General features: G+C 29.6%; 2 protein-coding genes across 2 annotated transcripts; both read right to left on the bottom strand.

The window, feature by feature from the left end:
* Positions 1-3414: 3414 nt before the first annotated feature.
* LOC123292987 lies at positions 3415-4260 on the bottom strand. Its single transcript, XM_044873702.1, has one exon. The coding sequence runs from the start codon at positions 4258-4260 to the stop codon at positions 3415-3417; it is 846 nt and encodes a 281-aa protein (XP_044729637.1).
* A 4584-nt stretch (positions 4261-8844) lies between these two features.
* Positions 8845-12585, bottom strand: LOC123292986. Its single transcript, XM_044873700.1, has 3 exons — positions 10692-12585; positions 9075-10499; positions 8845-8945 (listed from the first exon to the last, which is right to left on the bottom strand). The coding sequence occupies exons 1-3, from the start codon at positions 12583-12585 to the stop codon at positions 8845-8847; spliced, it is 3420 nt and encodes a 1139-aa protein (XP_044729635.1).
* Between the last annotated feature and the right edge of the window lie 8110 nt (positions 12586-20695).

Below are 20695 nucleotides of genomic sequence, written 5' to 3'. Positions count from 1 at the left end.
TCATCACTCTCATGATATCGAAATTTAGAAATTTGCAATTTCTTCCCACACATATCGTTCGGACACACAACCTCCATATCCATCATCCTCTCCAATACTTGATTTCTTGTAAATTGTTTATGTTCGTGACATACAGGACATCTATCTATTGCAGCGCTGTTGGATGCGATTGGAAAAAAATAGCATCCATCACACACCGAATGGAAGTTATCGCATTGGTATATATGCACATTAAAAACCTCTCGACACACTTGGCAGCGGAATTCATTTAAAATCTATATGAATATTTTATACTATTAATTTTAAGTATGACCAAAAAAATAAATGTGTTGATCAATTAGAATTGCGTATGGAAAGTGGTAGCGGTATACGTTTCGCAAATAAATCCATATATTTTGTTAGGTCGTAATAAAAAAACTCATCCGTTTTTTGTAATGCTTCCATCAAATTTTGCATACTAGTTAGACCACGCCTTGGATACTTGGCCGAGTAGAACTTCAAAATTGATCCATACTCCCTAACCACCTTCTCAATTGCTAATTCAACTTGCATTTTCGTAAAATTATTATCATGCTCTTGATCATACACATGCATTTCAACAGGTTTTGGTACTGATGAACTCCCCAACAAAAAATGTGAATAAAAACTATTTTTATTTTTGTAAAATACCTTTTCGGCTTCCATTTTTTCAACAACAACAACAACAACAACAGCAACACAAGTAAAAAAATAATGTTAATACGAATGTAATGAAACTGACTACTAAAGTAAATTAACTCGCAAAAGTCCTATTTATACAATGAAATTTTATCTCCAAAAATTTTTGTTCGGATGCATGCGGTTATTATTGTTTAAATTTTAACAAAACCTGTAGGAAGTTGATAAAAGTGTTAAAGGAAACTAATTTATTTTAAATAATAATAAATTTTTTTATTTATAATCTTTTTACATCATTTGTTAGTGGATTATATTCGACAATACGATCATGTAAAATTAGGCAATATGCGCTAGTATTAGGCTTAATATTAAATTTACATTTGAATTCAATTTTAAGATCCACTGGTCCAATCTTTATTTCATCCATTTGGTGTGAACAATTTATGAGGGCAATGGGAGCTATTTCTTTGAATTGTGCTGGTGTTAAGAGTGGTTGGCTGTTGGTTTTATAATATGATTCTTGAAATTTGGAATACATATCGTATAGTATGGCAAATCGATTATTTTGAAAATCTATATTAAGATCACTGTATGGATACACATCTGAATTTAAAAACACTTTTATATCAGTCAAATTACAATGATCAAAACGGCTTGCATCCTTCTCCTTCAAATTTCGTCGATTTGTTTGTAGAGCGAAGATAACATATCTAGCCTTTTCCAAACGTGTTGATGATTTTACTGCCCAGACTTGGTGTGTTGTAGTTGGAAGAACTGGATATTCATACATATCCCAGCTTCGAAAGCTCATCTTAATTGATTTACCACTATTGATAAATTTATATAATAATAGTTTCTGCTCATCCTGAAGTTGAACGTGTGGAACGTGCCATTGTAGTTTTGTAATTTCAAATTTCATATCATCAGTTGGTGATATAATTGAATTTAAATCATTCCGTGCACGATTCAAAATTAATTCATGCTTAACATTTGCAATAATTTTCGTATAATCTTCTGCGAAGCCTAAAATTCTCTTTAATGGTATACAAATATTAATATTACCATCGGAGAAATCAATATTATTTTCAATACACCAACCAGCATTTAAAAGCAATTTACTTTCATTATCATTAAGTGAGATATAATTTTTTAATGTTAAGGTTTGTCCAACGTTGCGAACACGATCAATTTCAATGCCATTTATCTCATAGCGTATCTCTTCAAATAAATAAGAAGGATAATTGTTTGCCAATTTGGCGGTAGCTGATACTGTATTATCGCTAACTTTTTTCACAGTCCCCTCTATGTAGAGGAAACTTTCACAGGTCAAAATATTTAAATTTTGATTTTGAATACAAATTCGTATTTCATCACTGTTGTTAAACGTCGATAAAAATGGTGAATAGCTGTGGTACTCAATTTTTGTAATACTCTCATCAAAGTGAACGCCATCAGATATATTCAACATTTCAGCACTATACATTGTTTTTTAAAACAAGTCCCAAACTTTTCAAAAATTCCCTGTTCTCTGTTGTTAGTTTTCCAATGTTTTTTTTCGTTGATGATTCTGATGATGATGATGATGATGATGATGTCTTGATACTGTATTGTTGTCGTCTATTGTTGTTGTATGTTATCATGACATAGATGTAAACGTACGATAATATTCTCACCACGAAAGTCAATTAGATTACCGTTTTGATCAGTAATTTTAATTGTTAGAGATGTTAGCTTTTTAACGTTCACAGGTAAATAGATGATATTTTTTGGAACTTCCACTATTTTATAGCCTGGCTCCACCATCGGATAGAATTCGTGTAATGTATGCACCAATTTGTCATTAATATAAGCCCCCGTTGTAATATTGCTCTCGATACGGATAACGTCTACTTTGTTAATATTAACGGGTAAATCTGATGAATGCAAAAGATTTGCTTCTAATTCACGCTTACTGAAACCCAACAATGAACCAATCGAATTCGGTTTATTAAAATAAACTTTTTCACTACACATCACTTCACATTGTAAAGTATTGTTATTCGCTTGAATTGTTAATGTAATTTTTGTCAGGTGATCCTTATTGTATTGTTGGAGAAACTCTTGTACATATTGATTAATATCATGTATTTCGTAGGTTCCAACCGGTAAGATAATGGGTAAATTATTACCAATATGAATTTGATTACAACTATTGTCAACATTAGCTATCGAATTATACGATTGAAAAGTATATAATGCACATTTATAGTTTTTTGAGCCTAAATCAATTGGTGGAAAATAATCAACAGTGATGATACTACTGTTTCCACTAACAGTTAGTGTATATGATGATGATGATGATGTCATAGTTTAAGAAAAACAAATGAAAAATTTTTAGAAAAATCTCTTTTATTTATACAAATTTTTCTGGTGTTAATAAAAACTGAATACAAAGGTGTCCACAATTGTATGTGTTGAAATCTTGATATCTTACATAATTATAATTTATTGTAGTATCAGCACCCAAATATTTAACAAGCTCCAACGGTGGTTGTAAATTTCCAAAACTATCAAAATATTCAGCTACTACACCACACTTTCTGTAAGCGCACCAGTGTGTACCCGCATGTCCTGAATCGTCTAAATTTATAATTGCACACTCATTTTTCCTCGGCTTTTTCGGTAAATTATCACGCATGAAAACACCACGAAAATATGGGATATTTTTACAATATTTATATAGATCTAATTCATTTAGAGGGCGTTTCGGTAGTAGCTTCATTTTAAGTTTTTTGGACTGGGATTCATGTATAAACCAAGGCCAGTTTTGTATGGTCGCAAAAATAATCCATTACCATTCTTCAAAGCAATCTCCTCCATTGTCTTGTTATGACGTTGTTTTTCAGCAAGTTGTTTTTTAGCATTACTAGCATCAGTTATTGCTTTAGCCACACCAGCTGTACCACCGGCTAGTGAACCAATAGCCGATAGACCAGCAAATAAGGGTAGTAAAAATGGGAGTGCACCGCCAACTTTTGGAATTGGAATGATTCGCGGTGTTCGTACATTTTTTCGTTTAATTACTTTTTTAGCAGCAGTAATAGCAACTTTAATTGCATCATTGATGTTGGTAGTTTTTGTTTTTTTTAAAGCATCTCGTGCACTTTTCACAGCTGCTCGAAACGGTATTTTTGTCTTTTTTTTCTTTCCCTGTTTGTTCTTCTTCTTCTTCTTGATCTTCATACCCATTCCCATTTTAACTTTTGCTTTCATTGCGTTTGTAACGGCCCAAGCGAAAGCTTTTTCACCTAATGTAGCATCCGTTGATTTAACACGACTCCACGCTTTATCTGCTAATAATAAATCAGCTTTATGACGATCACTTAAATTCTTAAATTTATTGTATGCAATATCATGACTTTTACATGCACTATCTAACTTATTAATTCCTTGATCACCTCTCGCCAATCGCTTGTTTAAATCAGTACCAGGACCACAAAATTGATAACCGGGTAAATGTAGCTCAAATGGTAAAGAACTTATAATGGAATTAACTAGTCCTCGACCATAAACTCTCCTCGGCGACGATGAAAATTGACTAACGTTTCTTCCACGATAGATCATATTATTTATTGGTTTTTTCACAGTCCTCCCCCTCGTAAAAGATTTATATATATTAGATTAATAAAAAAAATTGTTTAGCTACCAACCCCCCCACCACCATCATAATCTGGCAGATGACATCTAGATACTGACATCTAGATGCCGACATCTAGATGCTGGCTGCCGGCATCTAGCTTCAGATCCATTACGTGTACAACATTGATGGACTTAATTTAAAAAATAGAAAAAATAAAATAAAAAAAACTTTACAACAACAACAAAAAATGCGTTTTATAAAACAAAATATAGTTTTACCAATTCGAAACGCTGATTTCGATAATATGAAAACTTGTGAAAAGAAACATGGTGAATTGTTACCAAATAGTATACGAGGAATTTTGTGTGGTCCTTCAAATTCAGGTAAAAAAAATAATTAAATTCAAAAAAAAAAACATAACATTTTTGTCATTTTTTTTAATAAAATAAAAATTTTTTTTTTTTAATTAATGATGTTGTAGGAAAAACGAATGTTATTATAAGTCTCCTAGAGCACCCCAATGGTTTAAAATTTGAAAATGTATATGTGTATTCAAAGTCTCTCCATCAGCCAAAATACCAATATTTAAAGAAGATATTAGAAACTGTAAAAGGATTAGGTTATTATGAATTCTCCAATAACTGTGATGTATTACCGCCCGAAGAGGCACGTAAGAATTCAATATTTATATTTGATGATGTGGCTTGCGATAAACAAGATAATATTCGTTTATACTTTTGTATGGGTCGTCATAATGATATTGATTGCTTCTATCTATCCCAATCATATACAAAAATTCAAAAACACTTAATCCGGGACAATTGTAATCATTTAATTTTGTTCAAGCAGGATGATTTAAATTTGAGACATATATTTAATGATCATATCAATACTGACATGTCATTTGACACATTTAAAAGTATGTGTGCGGAGTGTTGGAAACAAAAATATGGATTTTTAGTTATAGATAAGGATTGTGAAATGAATAAAGGACGTTATCGTAATGGATTTGATACTTTTATACAGATTTAAGATGTCATCGGCTCTATTTTTATATCGGACCATCGATCATACCCGTTGTTAACAGGTCTGTTTATAACATCACCCCGTTAACAACACCCCGTTAACAACACCCACCCGTTGTGTTAACGGATCTCTGTTTATAACGGGTGTGTTACATGGAAAAATAAATCATTTCATCATCAACCGTTAAACGGGTAACTCACCCACCCCATTTTTGTGTGAACGCAAAAAATAATGGATGAACAGCTTACAAAAAATATAATTAAAGCATCGAAATCAATTCGAGAAAAGTATAAACAAATTAAGAGTGGAAAAATTGAATCTGATCTTTTAGTTGAAACAAATTTGAAACCAATTACCGTACCATTGGAAGAGATTGTAACAGAAATTAAAGCAAAACATAAAAAATCAGAAATAAAAACTAAAAATGAGACGACACCACCTAAAAGAGAAACTATATCACCTCCATATGGAATGGTAAAAACACCATTAATGCTAGATTCAGACAATGATGAAGTTTTTCAAACAACACCCGTTCGTCGTGAATCAGCCCAATTAGCGGCTAGAAGGCTGATGAGTCAACCTAAAGCTCAGGGATATGTAGAGCTTGAAAATTTTTTTTCAAAAAATGAAGATTTTGGTGATATAGCAGGAGAATATCTAAAACGTACGCTTACCACAAATAATGCTATCGATCATACTTTTGGACCACGCTGGGAAGACGGTAAATGGTATATTGGTAATTCTGAATTACATATACACAATAATAATTTAGAAATTGGAGAGACATCGTACAAAGGTACTCGCGGTCTATACGAATTACTATTTATGAAGAAACCCGATGAAGATTTGTACAATCAAGAAGATCTAATCAAGTATGGTTTTATTTTGAGAACAACAAATGCACACAGACATAAAAATGATGAAAATCTACAATTAAAATCGAGTAAAAGTTACAAGTATAATCATATTATTAAACCAATGTTTCCAAACATGAACAATCAAAAAAAAAAGCCGGCAACGGCGATTACCAAACCACCAATTAGCCGGAAAAGATTTAAAACTACTACTGACGATAATAATGATGGGAAAATAGAAGGTTTGGGTTTAATGCAACTCACTGATAATGTCCATTACACCTACTGGAACGATGTAAATGAAATTTGCCAGCGCCTTAAGGTCCTTATTGCGGCACAACGCGCGGGACATTCAAATGTTCAAAGCGAAATAATGAGTATACTTGAAGAATTATACGAAAGTAACATTATCGTATAAATATCATGTTCAAATCACTCATCACAATCATTATCAATATGAGTGTTGATAAGTTTGGGCGGTCAAATAGATCGACAACATCATCATCTATATATCGAACTAATTCTGAAATAAAAACTCTCAAACAATATCTACATAAAACCAATGAAAAAATTACTACACTAACAGACAATTTGAATGTCATGGGTAAAAATCTAGCTAATTTGTATGTGAAACTTAATGGATTAACATCTACAGTGAATACGAGTTCACACTCATTGGGGGAGTTGACAAAAGAAGTACATGATTATAAAACAACCATAACGGGTGATTTCGATAATAGCGTTCATAATTTATTTGCTCAATTTGATAAAAGCTTAGAGGTTCTTAAAAAATCGATTGAGCTAAAAGATGATGAAAATGTGAAAAAGCTAAGTGCGGATGTTGAAAAACTGATTGAGCAAAAGTGGCTTACATATATAACTAAATTTAATAAAAATATAAAGTTATTAAATGATGAAAAACTCATCGAATATGATATCTAAGAAGCAACAAGTTGTCAACGAACTCCATAAACCTGCACGTAAGAATTTTAAACGGAGAAGAGTAATTATAAAAGGTCTGGATGATTTATGGCAAGCGGATTTAGTCGAAATGGGTTCATATGCTAAAGAAAATAATGAATACAAATATTTGCTTACGGTTATCGATTCATTTTCTAAATACGCTTGGGCTACACCAATCAAAAATAAAAGTAGTGAGGCAGTTTGTAATGCTATGATTAAAATTTTTCAACAAGGACGTATACCAAAAAATCTCCAAACAGATGATGGTAAGGAATTTTTCAATAAAAAGTTTCATAGTTTAATGGAAGAATATGGAATAAATCACTATTCAACATTTAGCACAATGAAAGCATCAATTGTTGAGCGGTTTAATCGAACTATAAAGGAACAAATGTGGAAACAATTCAGTTTAAATGGATCATATAAATGGATAAATCTTATCTCACCATTGATTAACAACTACAATAAAAAAATCCATCGTACTATAAAAATGAAGCCATGTGATGTTAATGCTTCTAATGAAAAAATGTTACTCTCCACCATCTACAATAATATTAAAATCACCGACCGCCGACCAAAGTTTAAAATCAATGATCATGTTAGAATTTCTAAATATAAATCGCTGTTTGACAAAGGCTACCTACCATCATGGACTGCTGAAATATTTCAAATAAGAAAAATTCGAAACACTAATCCAGTAACTTATCTTCTTAACGATGCCAATGGAGCTGAAATTCTTGGAGGATTTTATGAATTCGAACTACAAAAAGTAAAATATCCCAACATCTTCTTGGTGGAAAAAATTTTAAAACGTCAAAAGAATAAGGTGTTCGTTCGATGGTTAGGATACTCTAAGGATTTTGATTCATGGATAAATAAAATCGATATTGTTAAATAAAAAAACTTAATATTTATTAATTTTTTTTTTTTTTTTTTTACTAATATAAATAAAAAATACAAAAAAAATATTTACATTTGTTTTTTTTTTATTAAAAAAACCAGTCAACAATTCCACATCCAATACGAAATCAATATGTTAAAATTTTTTTTCAATTCCATTCAACATAAACATTATATGGATTTTTTAACAAGTTTTTACATATAATGTAATCAACAGTTTTGTCCACATATATAGATGTAATATTTTCGTATTCCATGATTGTTTCCACTTTATTAATAAACTCCACCAAAGTGCACTCATTCTTCCATCCACCAAAAATTTTCAATCGCCAATAATTTTTAATGTACCAATGTCCCATTAGTACATTTTCTTTAAAAATTAAGGCCTCCGTCACTCTATTGTTTAGAGTTTTGAAACTAACACTCAGTTTTGTTGCCATTTTTGATGGAAATAATTTTACTTTTGTATAATACAAAAAAATGAATATGGAGCTAAAGAAATTCCCGCTTATATACTTCTTAAACACTACTTTGACCTAATTAGTATATCCGCCACACGACTTTTTACAATCAACAATAATTTAAAAAAAATAAAATTACATTGTAAAATCAAAAAAATTTATTATCAATATATACATTTTTTTGGTTTTTTACATCCGTCATGCGTCTAATTTTTTTAAAAAGTTATTTTTTTTAAAAACCACAATCATTTTTTTTTGTAGATAAATGATTATACTTAAAATTTAATAAAATTACATTTTAAATTAATAGCAAACTTTATTATCAATATATACATAAATAATTAATTAATAATCAATAATATTATTAGTTTCTTAACTTATAATGACCCCATGCATATGTATCAAAACTATTATCAATAATACATCTCTTATCATCATTTCCACTTAATGCTACTTTACTCTCTTCTATACTATACAGTTTATGTTTAAATGAACGTATACATTTTTGTGTTGTGGTTTTAATTTTTAAATTTTTTAAACACTCATAATAATCATCAAAAGTTATTTGATTTTTAACAACATCCCTCTTAATACCTTTTATCTTTTTCACAATATTTTCATTATCATTATCAATCTTATAGGTATACATTTTTGATCTTAATCCAATAAACTCAGTCATAATCTTTCCATTTAATTCATCCTTCATTAATCCAGACACTTTTTTATTAACTAATGGTATGCCATAAATATTATTAGGTTCATAATCGCTTGTATCAAATTTATGTATGTCTGCTTTAATAATCTCATATATGTCATCGGTCTCAATGATATAGATTATTGAATCCGTATCGGTATACAATCCTTTAGCCTTATTACCAAATTTGGTTTTGACATAACCATGATGAAAATCATTTATTTTAGTTCTTGCAATATCTAAAGTAACCATTCCCACAATCATCGGTCTATCGTAATATAAAGTTAGATTTTTCAATTCAATTGCTACTAAATTTTCACTGAATATTGTACGATTATAAAAGTTTGGTTTAGCAATCAATACTTTTACCCCATATCGACCAAGCCATCGGGTTCGTAATTTTACCACCCTTCTTTTTCGAACATTTTCCATAGTTTTACCAAACACAGCATTGTTCATTAACTTGTATAAATTTTTTTCAAAATTACTCTTTGATTCAGCTCTCATTTTTATATTCAAATCGATGTATGGTTTGAGCCATGCTGATTGATCAAATTTTAATATACGATGTACTTTTTCTAAAATCATCCCATATTGTAAACACTGTTTTAAATTTCTATAATGCAAAATATATTTTTTCTTATCGTACAATGTTGCAATAAGCTTTTTACTTTTCCCCCCTGGAGGCTTTTCGTGAGTTGGACACAGTGGTAGATCATTATGACTGTCATGTATATCATCTGGATATTTTAAATCAACTTCAAAAATGTATCCTTCAGGATTATCATCTGGTATAGACTTTACATCAATGTCAGTATCGGTACACCATTGAAAATTCTTTAACGGAAGACACTGTTGCATTGCCCAAGCATACATACCATTCACATCCCAATACACTAAATATTCACTCTTTTTATTACAATCATAATTTGTCATATATTTATTATTTGCTTTAGCATATCGATTACTGCATTGGCTTAATCCACCCCGAGTACCTTGCTCCACAAACATTATCATATCAATATCAGTTAGTAATTCTAATTCAACTTTCGTATATTTTAACATTGCCTGCCAGGTTAGCCCAGGTAAAGTATAATAATGGCAGGGGTCTAACAGATATTTTTCCAAGCACATATCGCGAAAATTTTCAAAAATATCAGCAAGTAATAAAACATCCGTTTTTAAATATAAATCACTATATTCACCCAACGTTTGTATATTAAAGGCTTTCCACACATTTTGAGCATGTCTGTATTCATCAAGTGAAATTTTTGAATCAGTTAAAGTACTAAAAAACATATCAATTGATGGTAGAGATTGTTCATCTAATTTAGTTAAATCGCTTATATAATCATATGGGAATACACCCTTTCGCGTTAGTAATTTAAATTTATCATTATCACCATCAAAACAATTTTTATACAATATTTTATACTCGCTAAGAAGTGCTGCTAAATTTTCTAACGATGCGCTTAAAAATCGAAATGAATCTATAAATTTTAATTTGATTTTTGTACCTGTCACATGTTTTATAAAAGAAATATAATTTTCTTTTGTTAGAGGTATTAAGTTAATACTACCTTTAAAGGCTGTAGCTATCTCTTCTATAATTAAATGCGCATCATATCCACTAAGATTATGGAATACAATTGGTATAGTATGGGATTCATGATAATTTAAATTACAATCCGAATGAGCTACTCCCCTAAACGCGCCTGTGAAATGATTATGATCTAAAACTCGATTCGTAGCAGAGAGAGGCTCCCCACAAATATGACAATTAGTAACCATCTTAATTTTTTCTTTTTCACTAGCATTTAATTTGATCATTGGTACAGGATTTTCAATTGTTTCATTAACTATGTCCGCTAAAGTTTTCAGTTCCATTGCAAGCCATCTTTCACAATTTTCACCTCTGTATGATTTATAATAATTTAGTTCATTTTTATATGTACAACACACATAGTATCCAACACTGTAAGCAATATGTTTTTGATAACATTTTGCTTTCTTACCAACACATTTATCTATGGGTGCTAACATACACTCAAAGTCAACATAAACAGAAATCACTGTACGCTCTTTATTTGCAAAGTTTTTAAATTTCATTATTTTTTTATCTGGATTTGGTAAAACAACTTTACATTTATTATACTGTTCACATTCTTCACTATGTTTTATTAATTTTATTTCAGACACAAAATATTGTTGACATCGATCGCATATGTATATTGCCCCATCGTGTTTACTCATTTGTCTTGATATAAGCCTTGACAAATTTTTTATCCAACAAAAATGATATTTAATTGTTATATCATCATTATCATGTTTGATACTATCATAATCAAAATGATCATCATGATCTTCTAAATAAATATTTTGTATCATTAACAGATTAACATGAATTACCCGTTTTTTTGATGTAAGAAACGCTGGCTCAACACTATATTTCACTTTTTTACAAAATTTCAAAATATATACATTAATACTTAACCCATTTAATTTTTCAAATTTGGGGATTTGTTTCAATGTCATTGGAAATTTAATACCTTTTAATTTCAAAACGGTCGAATAGTGTGGATATGAGCTCATTCTGTTTGAATGCTCTCTTACTGGATATAGGGCTGAAGTTACTGCCCATGCAAAGCATGCTCCATCATTATTTTGAACATTCACACAAGCTTGTTTCGCTTTAATACATTTTGGTAATTCTATATATGATGAGCCTCTTAATAATTGACATTTGTTTATATGTATTCTTAAATGAACCACCTCCCTTAATGCCCATCCACTATCACGTTCTTGAAATTCCTCCAATTCTGCTAAAAGTGGTCCTTCAACATTTGCCAAAAACCATTTTTTTAGATCTGTTTGACGATCAATAATTACATTCTTCGTATTAAAACATTTCAGTGAAGATACATTTTCATTATCAATACTCTTAACAAACTCACAACATAATGATGTATTCACCTTTATCATTTCAAAATTATTTAAAATGTTTTTGATTCGTGTACTAAACAACATTACAGCATCCTTCAAAAAATATTTGGGATCTTTGTAAATTAAATTTACTATTACACTTGTCCTTAATCGACTTTTGAATGCTGACTCGATGTCTTCCCACTTCATTCCGCGAACTTTTTTTCTATTAACATAACTACCACCTTTATGTAAAAATGATTTTATTTGTTCGCGAAAGCTTATCATTGCAAAAATATTGGCTTCCAAATGACTTTTTGTTCCAACACAAGTACATTTCTTTAACAATTTTTTGAAATGTCGAATATTTAGACAACAGTATTTGAGCCATTTTTCTAAATTTTTTAAATTATTTGTCCTTTTTAAAATAGTCACAACTTCCCCCATTTTTTTCACTATTCGTCCACTTAGCTGAATACCGCAATCCATTGTTATTCTTTTTTATCTATACACCACTGTGTCTGAAGAGAAAATAACTTTTATTATTAAAAGTAATTGATCTTTATACTTTTAATCTAAACCGCAAAAAAAAAAATTTTTTCAAAAAACATTTATTAAGTCTATAAATTATTTACAAAAAACATAAGTATATAATTTATTACATATGTGTACATAAAATATAATTCAATTTTGTCTTTGTAATGTTTTTGTGTTCCATAAGGTTAGAAACGTTGAAAACTCCTCCAATATTTCACCATCATAATAATTTTGAAATGAGCTAATACGTCTCAAACATTCTAGTTCAAAATACTCCCATCCGTCAGGGTGATAAAATTCTTCTCCCAATTTATCTTCAAACTCATACATCAGTTCCATAAGTTCCATCACCATATTTTGAATTTCAACCATCCTCACTGTATTCAATTCCTCAAATACTTCCCACGCTTCTTTTGATGTTACCAATTTTTTGAAATGATTTGGTGTATCAAACAACACTTGCAAACATGTTGGTATAAACCAGCTTACAAATACATTGTATTTATACTTAGGACATGTTCCATCTAAACCCATTTTTTATCCAAAAAATTTTATGATTTCGTACTAACGTTTTCTTTTAATATGTAATTTGATATGATTATCATCATGCTTTTTATATGATTTTTTGTAATAATTGATTCATACTTAGTTTAAAAATATTTCTCTATCAAAAATTGATAAGAAATTCTGTTTTTCCTTGTTAATTTTGAACTAATTAAAAATAATTAATTTTTTTCTACACTCTATCATCTTACGGTTTTTTTTAGATAAATTTTATATTTAATACTTTTAATTAAACAATTATAAAATAATTATCAAATATAAACCAACGACAATATTAATAATGCCATAACAAAAAAATGTAAAGAAAAAGAGGATTGTTTTTATACAGTATTCTTCAACCAAATAAATGGATCGTCGGTAGCTTAATTGGTTAAAGCGTTCACCTTTACTTTGTTTGCTTACAAATATCTAGCTACTTTGTGTTCGAATCCCATTACAGTTATCATTATAGTTACGGTAAGTATAAATATCTTCTCTCTCTCTCTCTAATGATTTGTTTCAAACAAAGTCTGAAAGATGTTGGTTCAAATCCAACCTGATGATCCACTTTTTATTTTTTTAAATCAACTTCCCTAAAATACCGCCATTTTCTTATAATTTATTTTTTTGAAGAATTATAATCAGCTTCCGTTCAAAAACCGCAAGCGACTAATTAACCACAAATTTTTGTTTTACTTAAAAAATATTTTACATGTAAATATTTTACATGTATTTTTCCTATACCAATTTTTTTTACCAACTACGATTTTTCTTATGGAGAAATAACATTGAATTTGGTCCCGTACTGTCATAGTATAACTACTTAGTAGTAAATGCATGTTTTCGATTAAATGTAATTGCGACATATTTTTAAGTCGCATTTACTCCAAAAGCTAACGAATTTCAAAAGCTAACGAAGTTTTGAATAAAAAATGTTAGCTTTTTTTATGAGGATCCACTTTCTAATTGTGTCATTCTATCTCTTACCTTTTAGGATTAAAATTGACTATTAAAGCAATTCGGGATAGACCCAATCTGATGATATCAGAACATGATATCCTTCATCAAACTTTGCAACTTTTGTTTAAGTTATTTTTTGATTGGTTAACTACAAAACGATAGATATATTAACCATAATAGATTACAAGTGAAATTTACAAAATTTGAAAAACCCCGGACAAATTTTTCGGGTATGGCAAATACTCTCCATTAAATTGCCTATTTCCTTAAAGCCTTTTCCAAACTGAGCTGATTTGGAAGATCATCACCAATTTTTAGTTTTTTCGAGTACGGAACTTTAAATTCGAACTTTAAACATAGCTAAGAACCTTCCTAAGAAAATTTGAAAAACTTTCGACAAATTTTTCGTGTACGGAATCTTAAACTCGCACTTGAAACATATCTAAGAAGACTCTACATTAAATTACCTCTTTCCTTAGAGCCTTCTCCTGAACTGAACCGATTTTGAAGATCATCGCCTACTTTTAAGTTTTTCCAGTTATGGAACCTTAAACTCGCACTTGAAACATAGCTAAGAACAATCTCCATTAAATTATTTTTCAAACAAAAAAAAAAAATCAAAATCGGTTCATCCATAAATACATAAATCAAAAGCGTTACGATACCATAGACAGATACACACACATAGCGGTTAAACTTATTACACCCCTTTTTTTAGTTCGGGGATTAAAAATTGTCCATCCCGTATACATACAAACAATATAATTTTTGAGTGGTCTTAGACAGCGGCGTGGGAAGTGCGGACGTATAAAAAGTCTTTTGAATACTGGACGTTTAGGATTATCGAATCTTACGATTATCGACACTCTACTGTATTTATATAAAAATGTTAATTATCTATGGTAGTAAATATGTAATAATATTACCTATTTTGTCAATATTCTGAGACATAAACAATTCTTATTATACCTAGAGGTATCTGAACAAGAAAAGAGAAAAGCAAAATATATTTTATTAAAAAAAAAGTAGGTATAAATAATGAAGCGTCATACAAGCGACTCAGAGGGGTATAATCGGAAGGATAATCCTAATAAAAGTAAGAAATTAATAATTTGAAAGAATAGCTTGCAAAATGGAAGAATATCTATTTTTTTAAAATTTCCGATTTTTTCTAAACGGGTACAAATCCGTCAATATTTGGTAATATTGTCGATTTGGTAAAATCATTTTCCAAATAAATTTTAACAAAATTATAGACTGAAATAGTATAAGGAGGTATATTTCGCAATCGTTCAATCGCAAAATTATCCAAATTTGGATATGTTTGGATTATTTAAGGCAATTACGACCCAAAAACATAACACAGATTCGTTCCTAAATAAAAGCTTTTCGTACAAGATTTTATGCGATATCTCAAAAACTACCTATTTAATTGTTAAATGAATCCAATTTTTTTATACATAGTAAGTTTTATCAAATTCTGAAATAGGTACTTATAATTTTTGTTTTGATTTTTTCGATTTGCTCTACCCCTTTGTAGATATTCGGTTTAAAATTCACAAACAAATTCCTCAATTTGAATAAAAAAACGTATTTTTCAAATAATGTTCACCCAAAAATACAAAACTGGGAGATCTATTATTATTGGACACTGGTAATTTCTGAAATATCGGTTAAAATACTTTACAAGAGTCAAATCCCGGAGCAATTTCTTCAAATTTTCGTGTTTTTTTAAGTAAAACCAACGATCCAGAATCAATAAGCAACGAAATAACCCCAAAATTCAGAGCATGAAAAGTATAAAAAGGTATTAAAAAAATTATCTGGAAAATTGCATTCTTGGATTTAGGAGGAAATGGGTTCGAATTTTGACAGTGAAGAAATAACTGGCTATGTTTGTGTTGATTTCTCATAGTTTTTCTTCATAAACTCCAGATGTATGCCACCATAGACACCCATGGTTTTGAGTGTCTATGGTATCTATCCAAAATTCCATGAGTTCTGAGCTACGTCAAGGGGTGGCAATGAAATCGAGCTACGTAATTTTCTTGATATTTTTATTTTTATATTTTATGAAAATGTCTAAATGTCTTCTTGATCTTCTAAATCTTCTTCTTGATAATACAAGTAAAACAACTACGTTCCATTGGAGGGGGATCATAGTTAAGGCTACGGTAGACTATATGGAGGAGGAAGAGGTTTCAAAAAGGTTGGAATTGAGCCATGTAGTTTTTAGATGCTCCCAAACAATTTAAAAAATCAAAAAACTTTAAAACTATATAAAAATAATAAAAAAATAAAAATATTTAAAAAAAAATAAAAAATATCCGATAAAATAACAAAATTGAACTATTTTCCGGGAAGAGAATAATTGAAATTAAATCGTTTTCTATTATTAATATATACTCCAATCATCTTTGGGTTTCACCTCGGAATCTAACGAAATAAGCTAAATTTTTGTACAAACTTTTTTTTTTATAGGACAAATGTTGTCTCAAAAATCACATATGGTAACGGTTTCGCGTACCTATATATTCAAGGTCAAAGGTCTCGAAAATCAGTTTTTTGTGAATATCTCGTTTCTTTTGCCTTCAATCGTATTACAATAAAAGTTGTAGAGGAGAAAATTTTCTACAAATTTTGTCTGAAAGTTTTTTTTGTTTGCTGAACCGTTTTTGAAATAGAGGGTACAGAATATGTTGCGCTCAACTTAACGTACTTCCTTGCTGGGTCACTATTTACAAATATATGGTATTTAATAATTATTTAAGTAGTATTTAATGAAAAATTATGGAAAAAACTTTAAATAGACGAGGATTCACGATTGACTTTGTCTATAATAAAGTTTTTTCACTTAATTATCGATTAAATACTATTTAAATAATTATTTAATACCTTATATTTATAAATATTGACCCAGCACTGAAGTACTTTAAGGTGAGCGCATCATATTCTGCGCCCTCTATTTCAAAAACGGTTCAGTATACAAACAAAACTTTCAGACAAAATTTTTAGAAAATTTTATCCTCTCCAACTTTTATAATGAATGTTAATACGATTGAAGACAAAAGAAACGTGATATTCACAAACAACTGATTTTCGAGACCTTTTTCCTTGAATATCTAAGGACGCGAGCGCGTTAACGTATATAACTTTTGATACAATTTTGTCAAAATAATGGTTTGTACATAAATTCAGCTTATTCCGTTAGATTCCGAAGTTGACCACTTATTTTGACTAAGATGATCGGGTTAATATGTATTAACTAAATTAGGGCAAAATATAGAATGATTCCGTTGACATCCGGTATTGAAAACTTTTGTTTATACGTGTCCATCCATTTACATAGGTACGCTGATAAAAAGGTACTTCTTCTGGTGTAATAATATATGATTGGTTAATTTAATAACAATATTCTCAAACCACAAAGATGAATAAAATAATTATATTATTCTTTGTCGGTTCAAATTAAATAATACTACTCAAAAATGTATATTTTATATTTTTATTTTAAAGTCCACAAAAATTTATAATATTATATTTCATTTAAGAATTAAAAATAATAATTATGTTTACCAATTTTTTAATAACTATGTTGGTTTATTAATATAATTATAGTAGATTGTAATTTTTAAAAATTGAATTATGGATGAATGTACATCTTTGCCACGACTTTTATTTGATCGGCGTATTTGGGTAATATCCAGTTGCGAGCGAAAAATACACGTTTTTTATGAGTTTATTTTTGGAAAGACCATTTATTTTACATAATTATAAAAAACGTATACATATAGGACATGTCATCAATTTTAAGATCATGTTCTCTGATTTCTAAAATTTGATATGGTACTGCTCCTGTAGGCGATATCCTGAAGGTCATCCAAAAAAGGTGTCTGGCGGTGGGCACCTCTGGTTTAAATTATTCAAAATGAAAAAAATTTCGTTTTCGATAAATGAATAAAAAGGTGGCTTCCAAAAAAAAAAAAATCAAAATTTTTCAAAAAATTTACAACTTCAAAGGGGTTTAAAATATCGAAATAATTTTCAGAAATCTTTTCTTTCGATTAATATCTGGGGATATAGTATCTAAGAAGATTGTGTTAAAATTCGAAACCGACCGACTTTGAAAATACAATTTCGAGAAAAACGCGTTTAAAGTTTCAAAAGACGATTACACTCAGTTACATTTTTTTTTTGATGCGTTTATCTTTGTGAATATTTGTCGGAAATTTTCAGAGAATATACTTTAATATACGTACATTCCCGAAATACAAAAACAAAATCGATTCTTTGAAAACTCTGGATAAAACCCCTGTTTAAAAGTGTGGGAAAACCATGATGGGACGTTTGAAACTATCAAAAAATGGAGGATGTGGTTGAAGTTTAGGACCAATTTAAAAAACCATTTTTCGACACTTTAGGGTGATTCCAACTGTGACTGGCACAAAATTTGACCCAAAGTTCGTTTTATTTTGGTTCATATTATGAATGAAATAATTGAAACGTTTATAGTTTGAGTATAGTTTTATGGTTGATTCGATCTACATTAATCCTGCTTTAGTAAAAAATGAGCTCATAAAATTTTATAATTATGATTTATTTAACAAGATACAAATGTGATTGACATTTCATGCAAAAAGAAGTCGCGTTCGAGAATGTTTTTAAACGTTGAATATTTTTCTCTGTTTAAAGATTTATACTTTTAAATTTTATCTGAACTCAGGCCGCTGAGCCGTTTGAGTTCCACGAAAACGACGTATGATTTTCGGCGTGTTTTTTCTGCTGAATCCGAAAATCAAGATCGTTCTTTCGAAATATGATTCGGTAATTTTTACAGTAAATGCGACCATTTCGAGTACCGACATCTAACTTCAAATGATCATTTCTTCGGAAAAAATAAAGTTAGAGATGTCTAGCTAAATGAAAAATATTTGTATTTTATAGGAAAAAAATATGGCATATTCATATTATTGGTATTTTATTACTATATGTAAAAAACGTTTAAACAAATTACATGTAATTTTTCCTAAATTTTAATGATTTTTAATTGGTGTGACTTTTTATTTGGATTTTCAGCTTGGAAATAAGACGACGTAGAGCTTCCTACTTTCATTGGAACCCGATATACAACCGAAAATATCTAAAAAAAAGTGCTATTTTAGAAAAATTCTTCTGAGAGGTTAATTTTAGAGAATAATATCAATTCGGCCCCCTAAAACCGGATCCCAATCGGCCACTAAAACCGGCTCGGCGGCCGGAGAAGTGGGGCCAAATTACGTAAAACAAATTATTGGAAATAATGGAAAAATAAAAAATCTTATGTAGTATTTTAGAATCAAATTTATTAGAAAAATAAATCGTGTGACTGACCCTACCATCACATTGGATTGCAAAATAGATACTTTTTTTGTTAAGGTAGGTAGTTAAGATACAGAAAGCTTAGCCCTGAAGACACTTGTGAATTTCCTGCCATTTTTTTCGACGTCTAGCCAATATAATTTTTTAAACATATTTAATTCACGTTTTAAACGTCACATTTCTTTGTTCCCACATCATCCAAATGGTAAACGTAAGAATTATGAAAATTACGTATCCGTCCAGGCTCTTGGTCTATAATTAAAGTATAAAATAAAATATAATGTAACAATATAAATAAAAACTAATCAGTAATTTAATATCCAATCATGTAATATAATATTTTTAAAATAAAATATCGATAGATTAAAAAATTTATCAAGTTTTAATTGGCAATCAAGCATAGTAATTATAAATTTAATAATTAATTAAATCGTGTAGGTATATATAGTTAAATCTTTATTTTATAGTTTTTATATCAAAACTACAAAATAATAAAACAAAAACATTTTTGCATTGTGTGCAAATCAAAAGGTTGTGTGACAGTTTCTCTCACAGAACGTGTAGTAAAATGTAGCAGAACTACAAAACAATATTGCAAGATGTACATGATTAAGAAACAGAGAAAAAAATTGACATTTTTATGTTATTATTGAAGGATTCCGTACCTTCCTTCATATCTTCATCCTGGAATTAGAAGGGATCAAATAGTTTCATGTCGCAAGTTAAGAGATCTATGACGAGAAGAGAGGAACATTAACATGTCATTTGCATTTGCAGGGCCGATTTTACCCAAAGCACCGCCCTTGAGTAGTAGCAAAAAAGTTTCTTCAACTAGTTCTGATACAATAAAATAATAAAATAAATATGCAATTTGAATTGAAGAAAAAAATGTTTATACCATGTATATGAAATATGCAAGGTACACTAAGTTTAGTCCCAAGTCTAGACCAGCTCAAGTCTTCCTCACAATTGGTTCTGACTGTTAAAATCGCTATGTAAACTACTAGACTTGTTTTAATCTCCTAATAGCAGTCGAGTTTTTTAATTTTTATACCATGCATATATGTAATATGCAAGGTATACTAAGTTTAGTCCTAAGTTTGTAACGCTTAAATATATTGATGCTACGAACAAAATTTTGGTATAGGTCATAAAATCACCTAATTAGTACATTTCCGATTGTCTGTCTGTCAACATGATA

The sequence above is a fragment of the Chrysoperla carnea genome, chromosome 2, assembly GCF_905475395.1.
Source record: "Chrysoperla carnea chromosome 2, inChrCarn1.1, whole genome shotgun sequence".
Classification (NCBI taxonomy): domain Eukaryota; kingdom Metazoa; phylum Arthropoda; class Insecta; order Neuroptera; family Chrysopidae; genus Chrysoperla; species Chrysoperla carnea.
The sequence above is the reverse complement of the archived record's forward strand: the minus strand, read 5'-3'. Positions and strand labels throughout refer to the sequence as shown.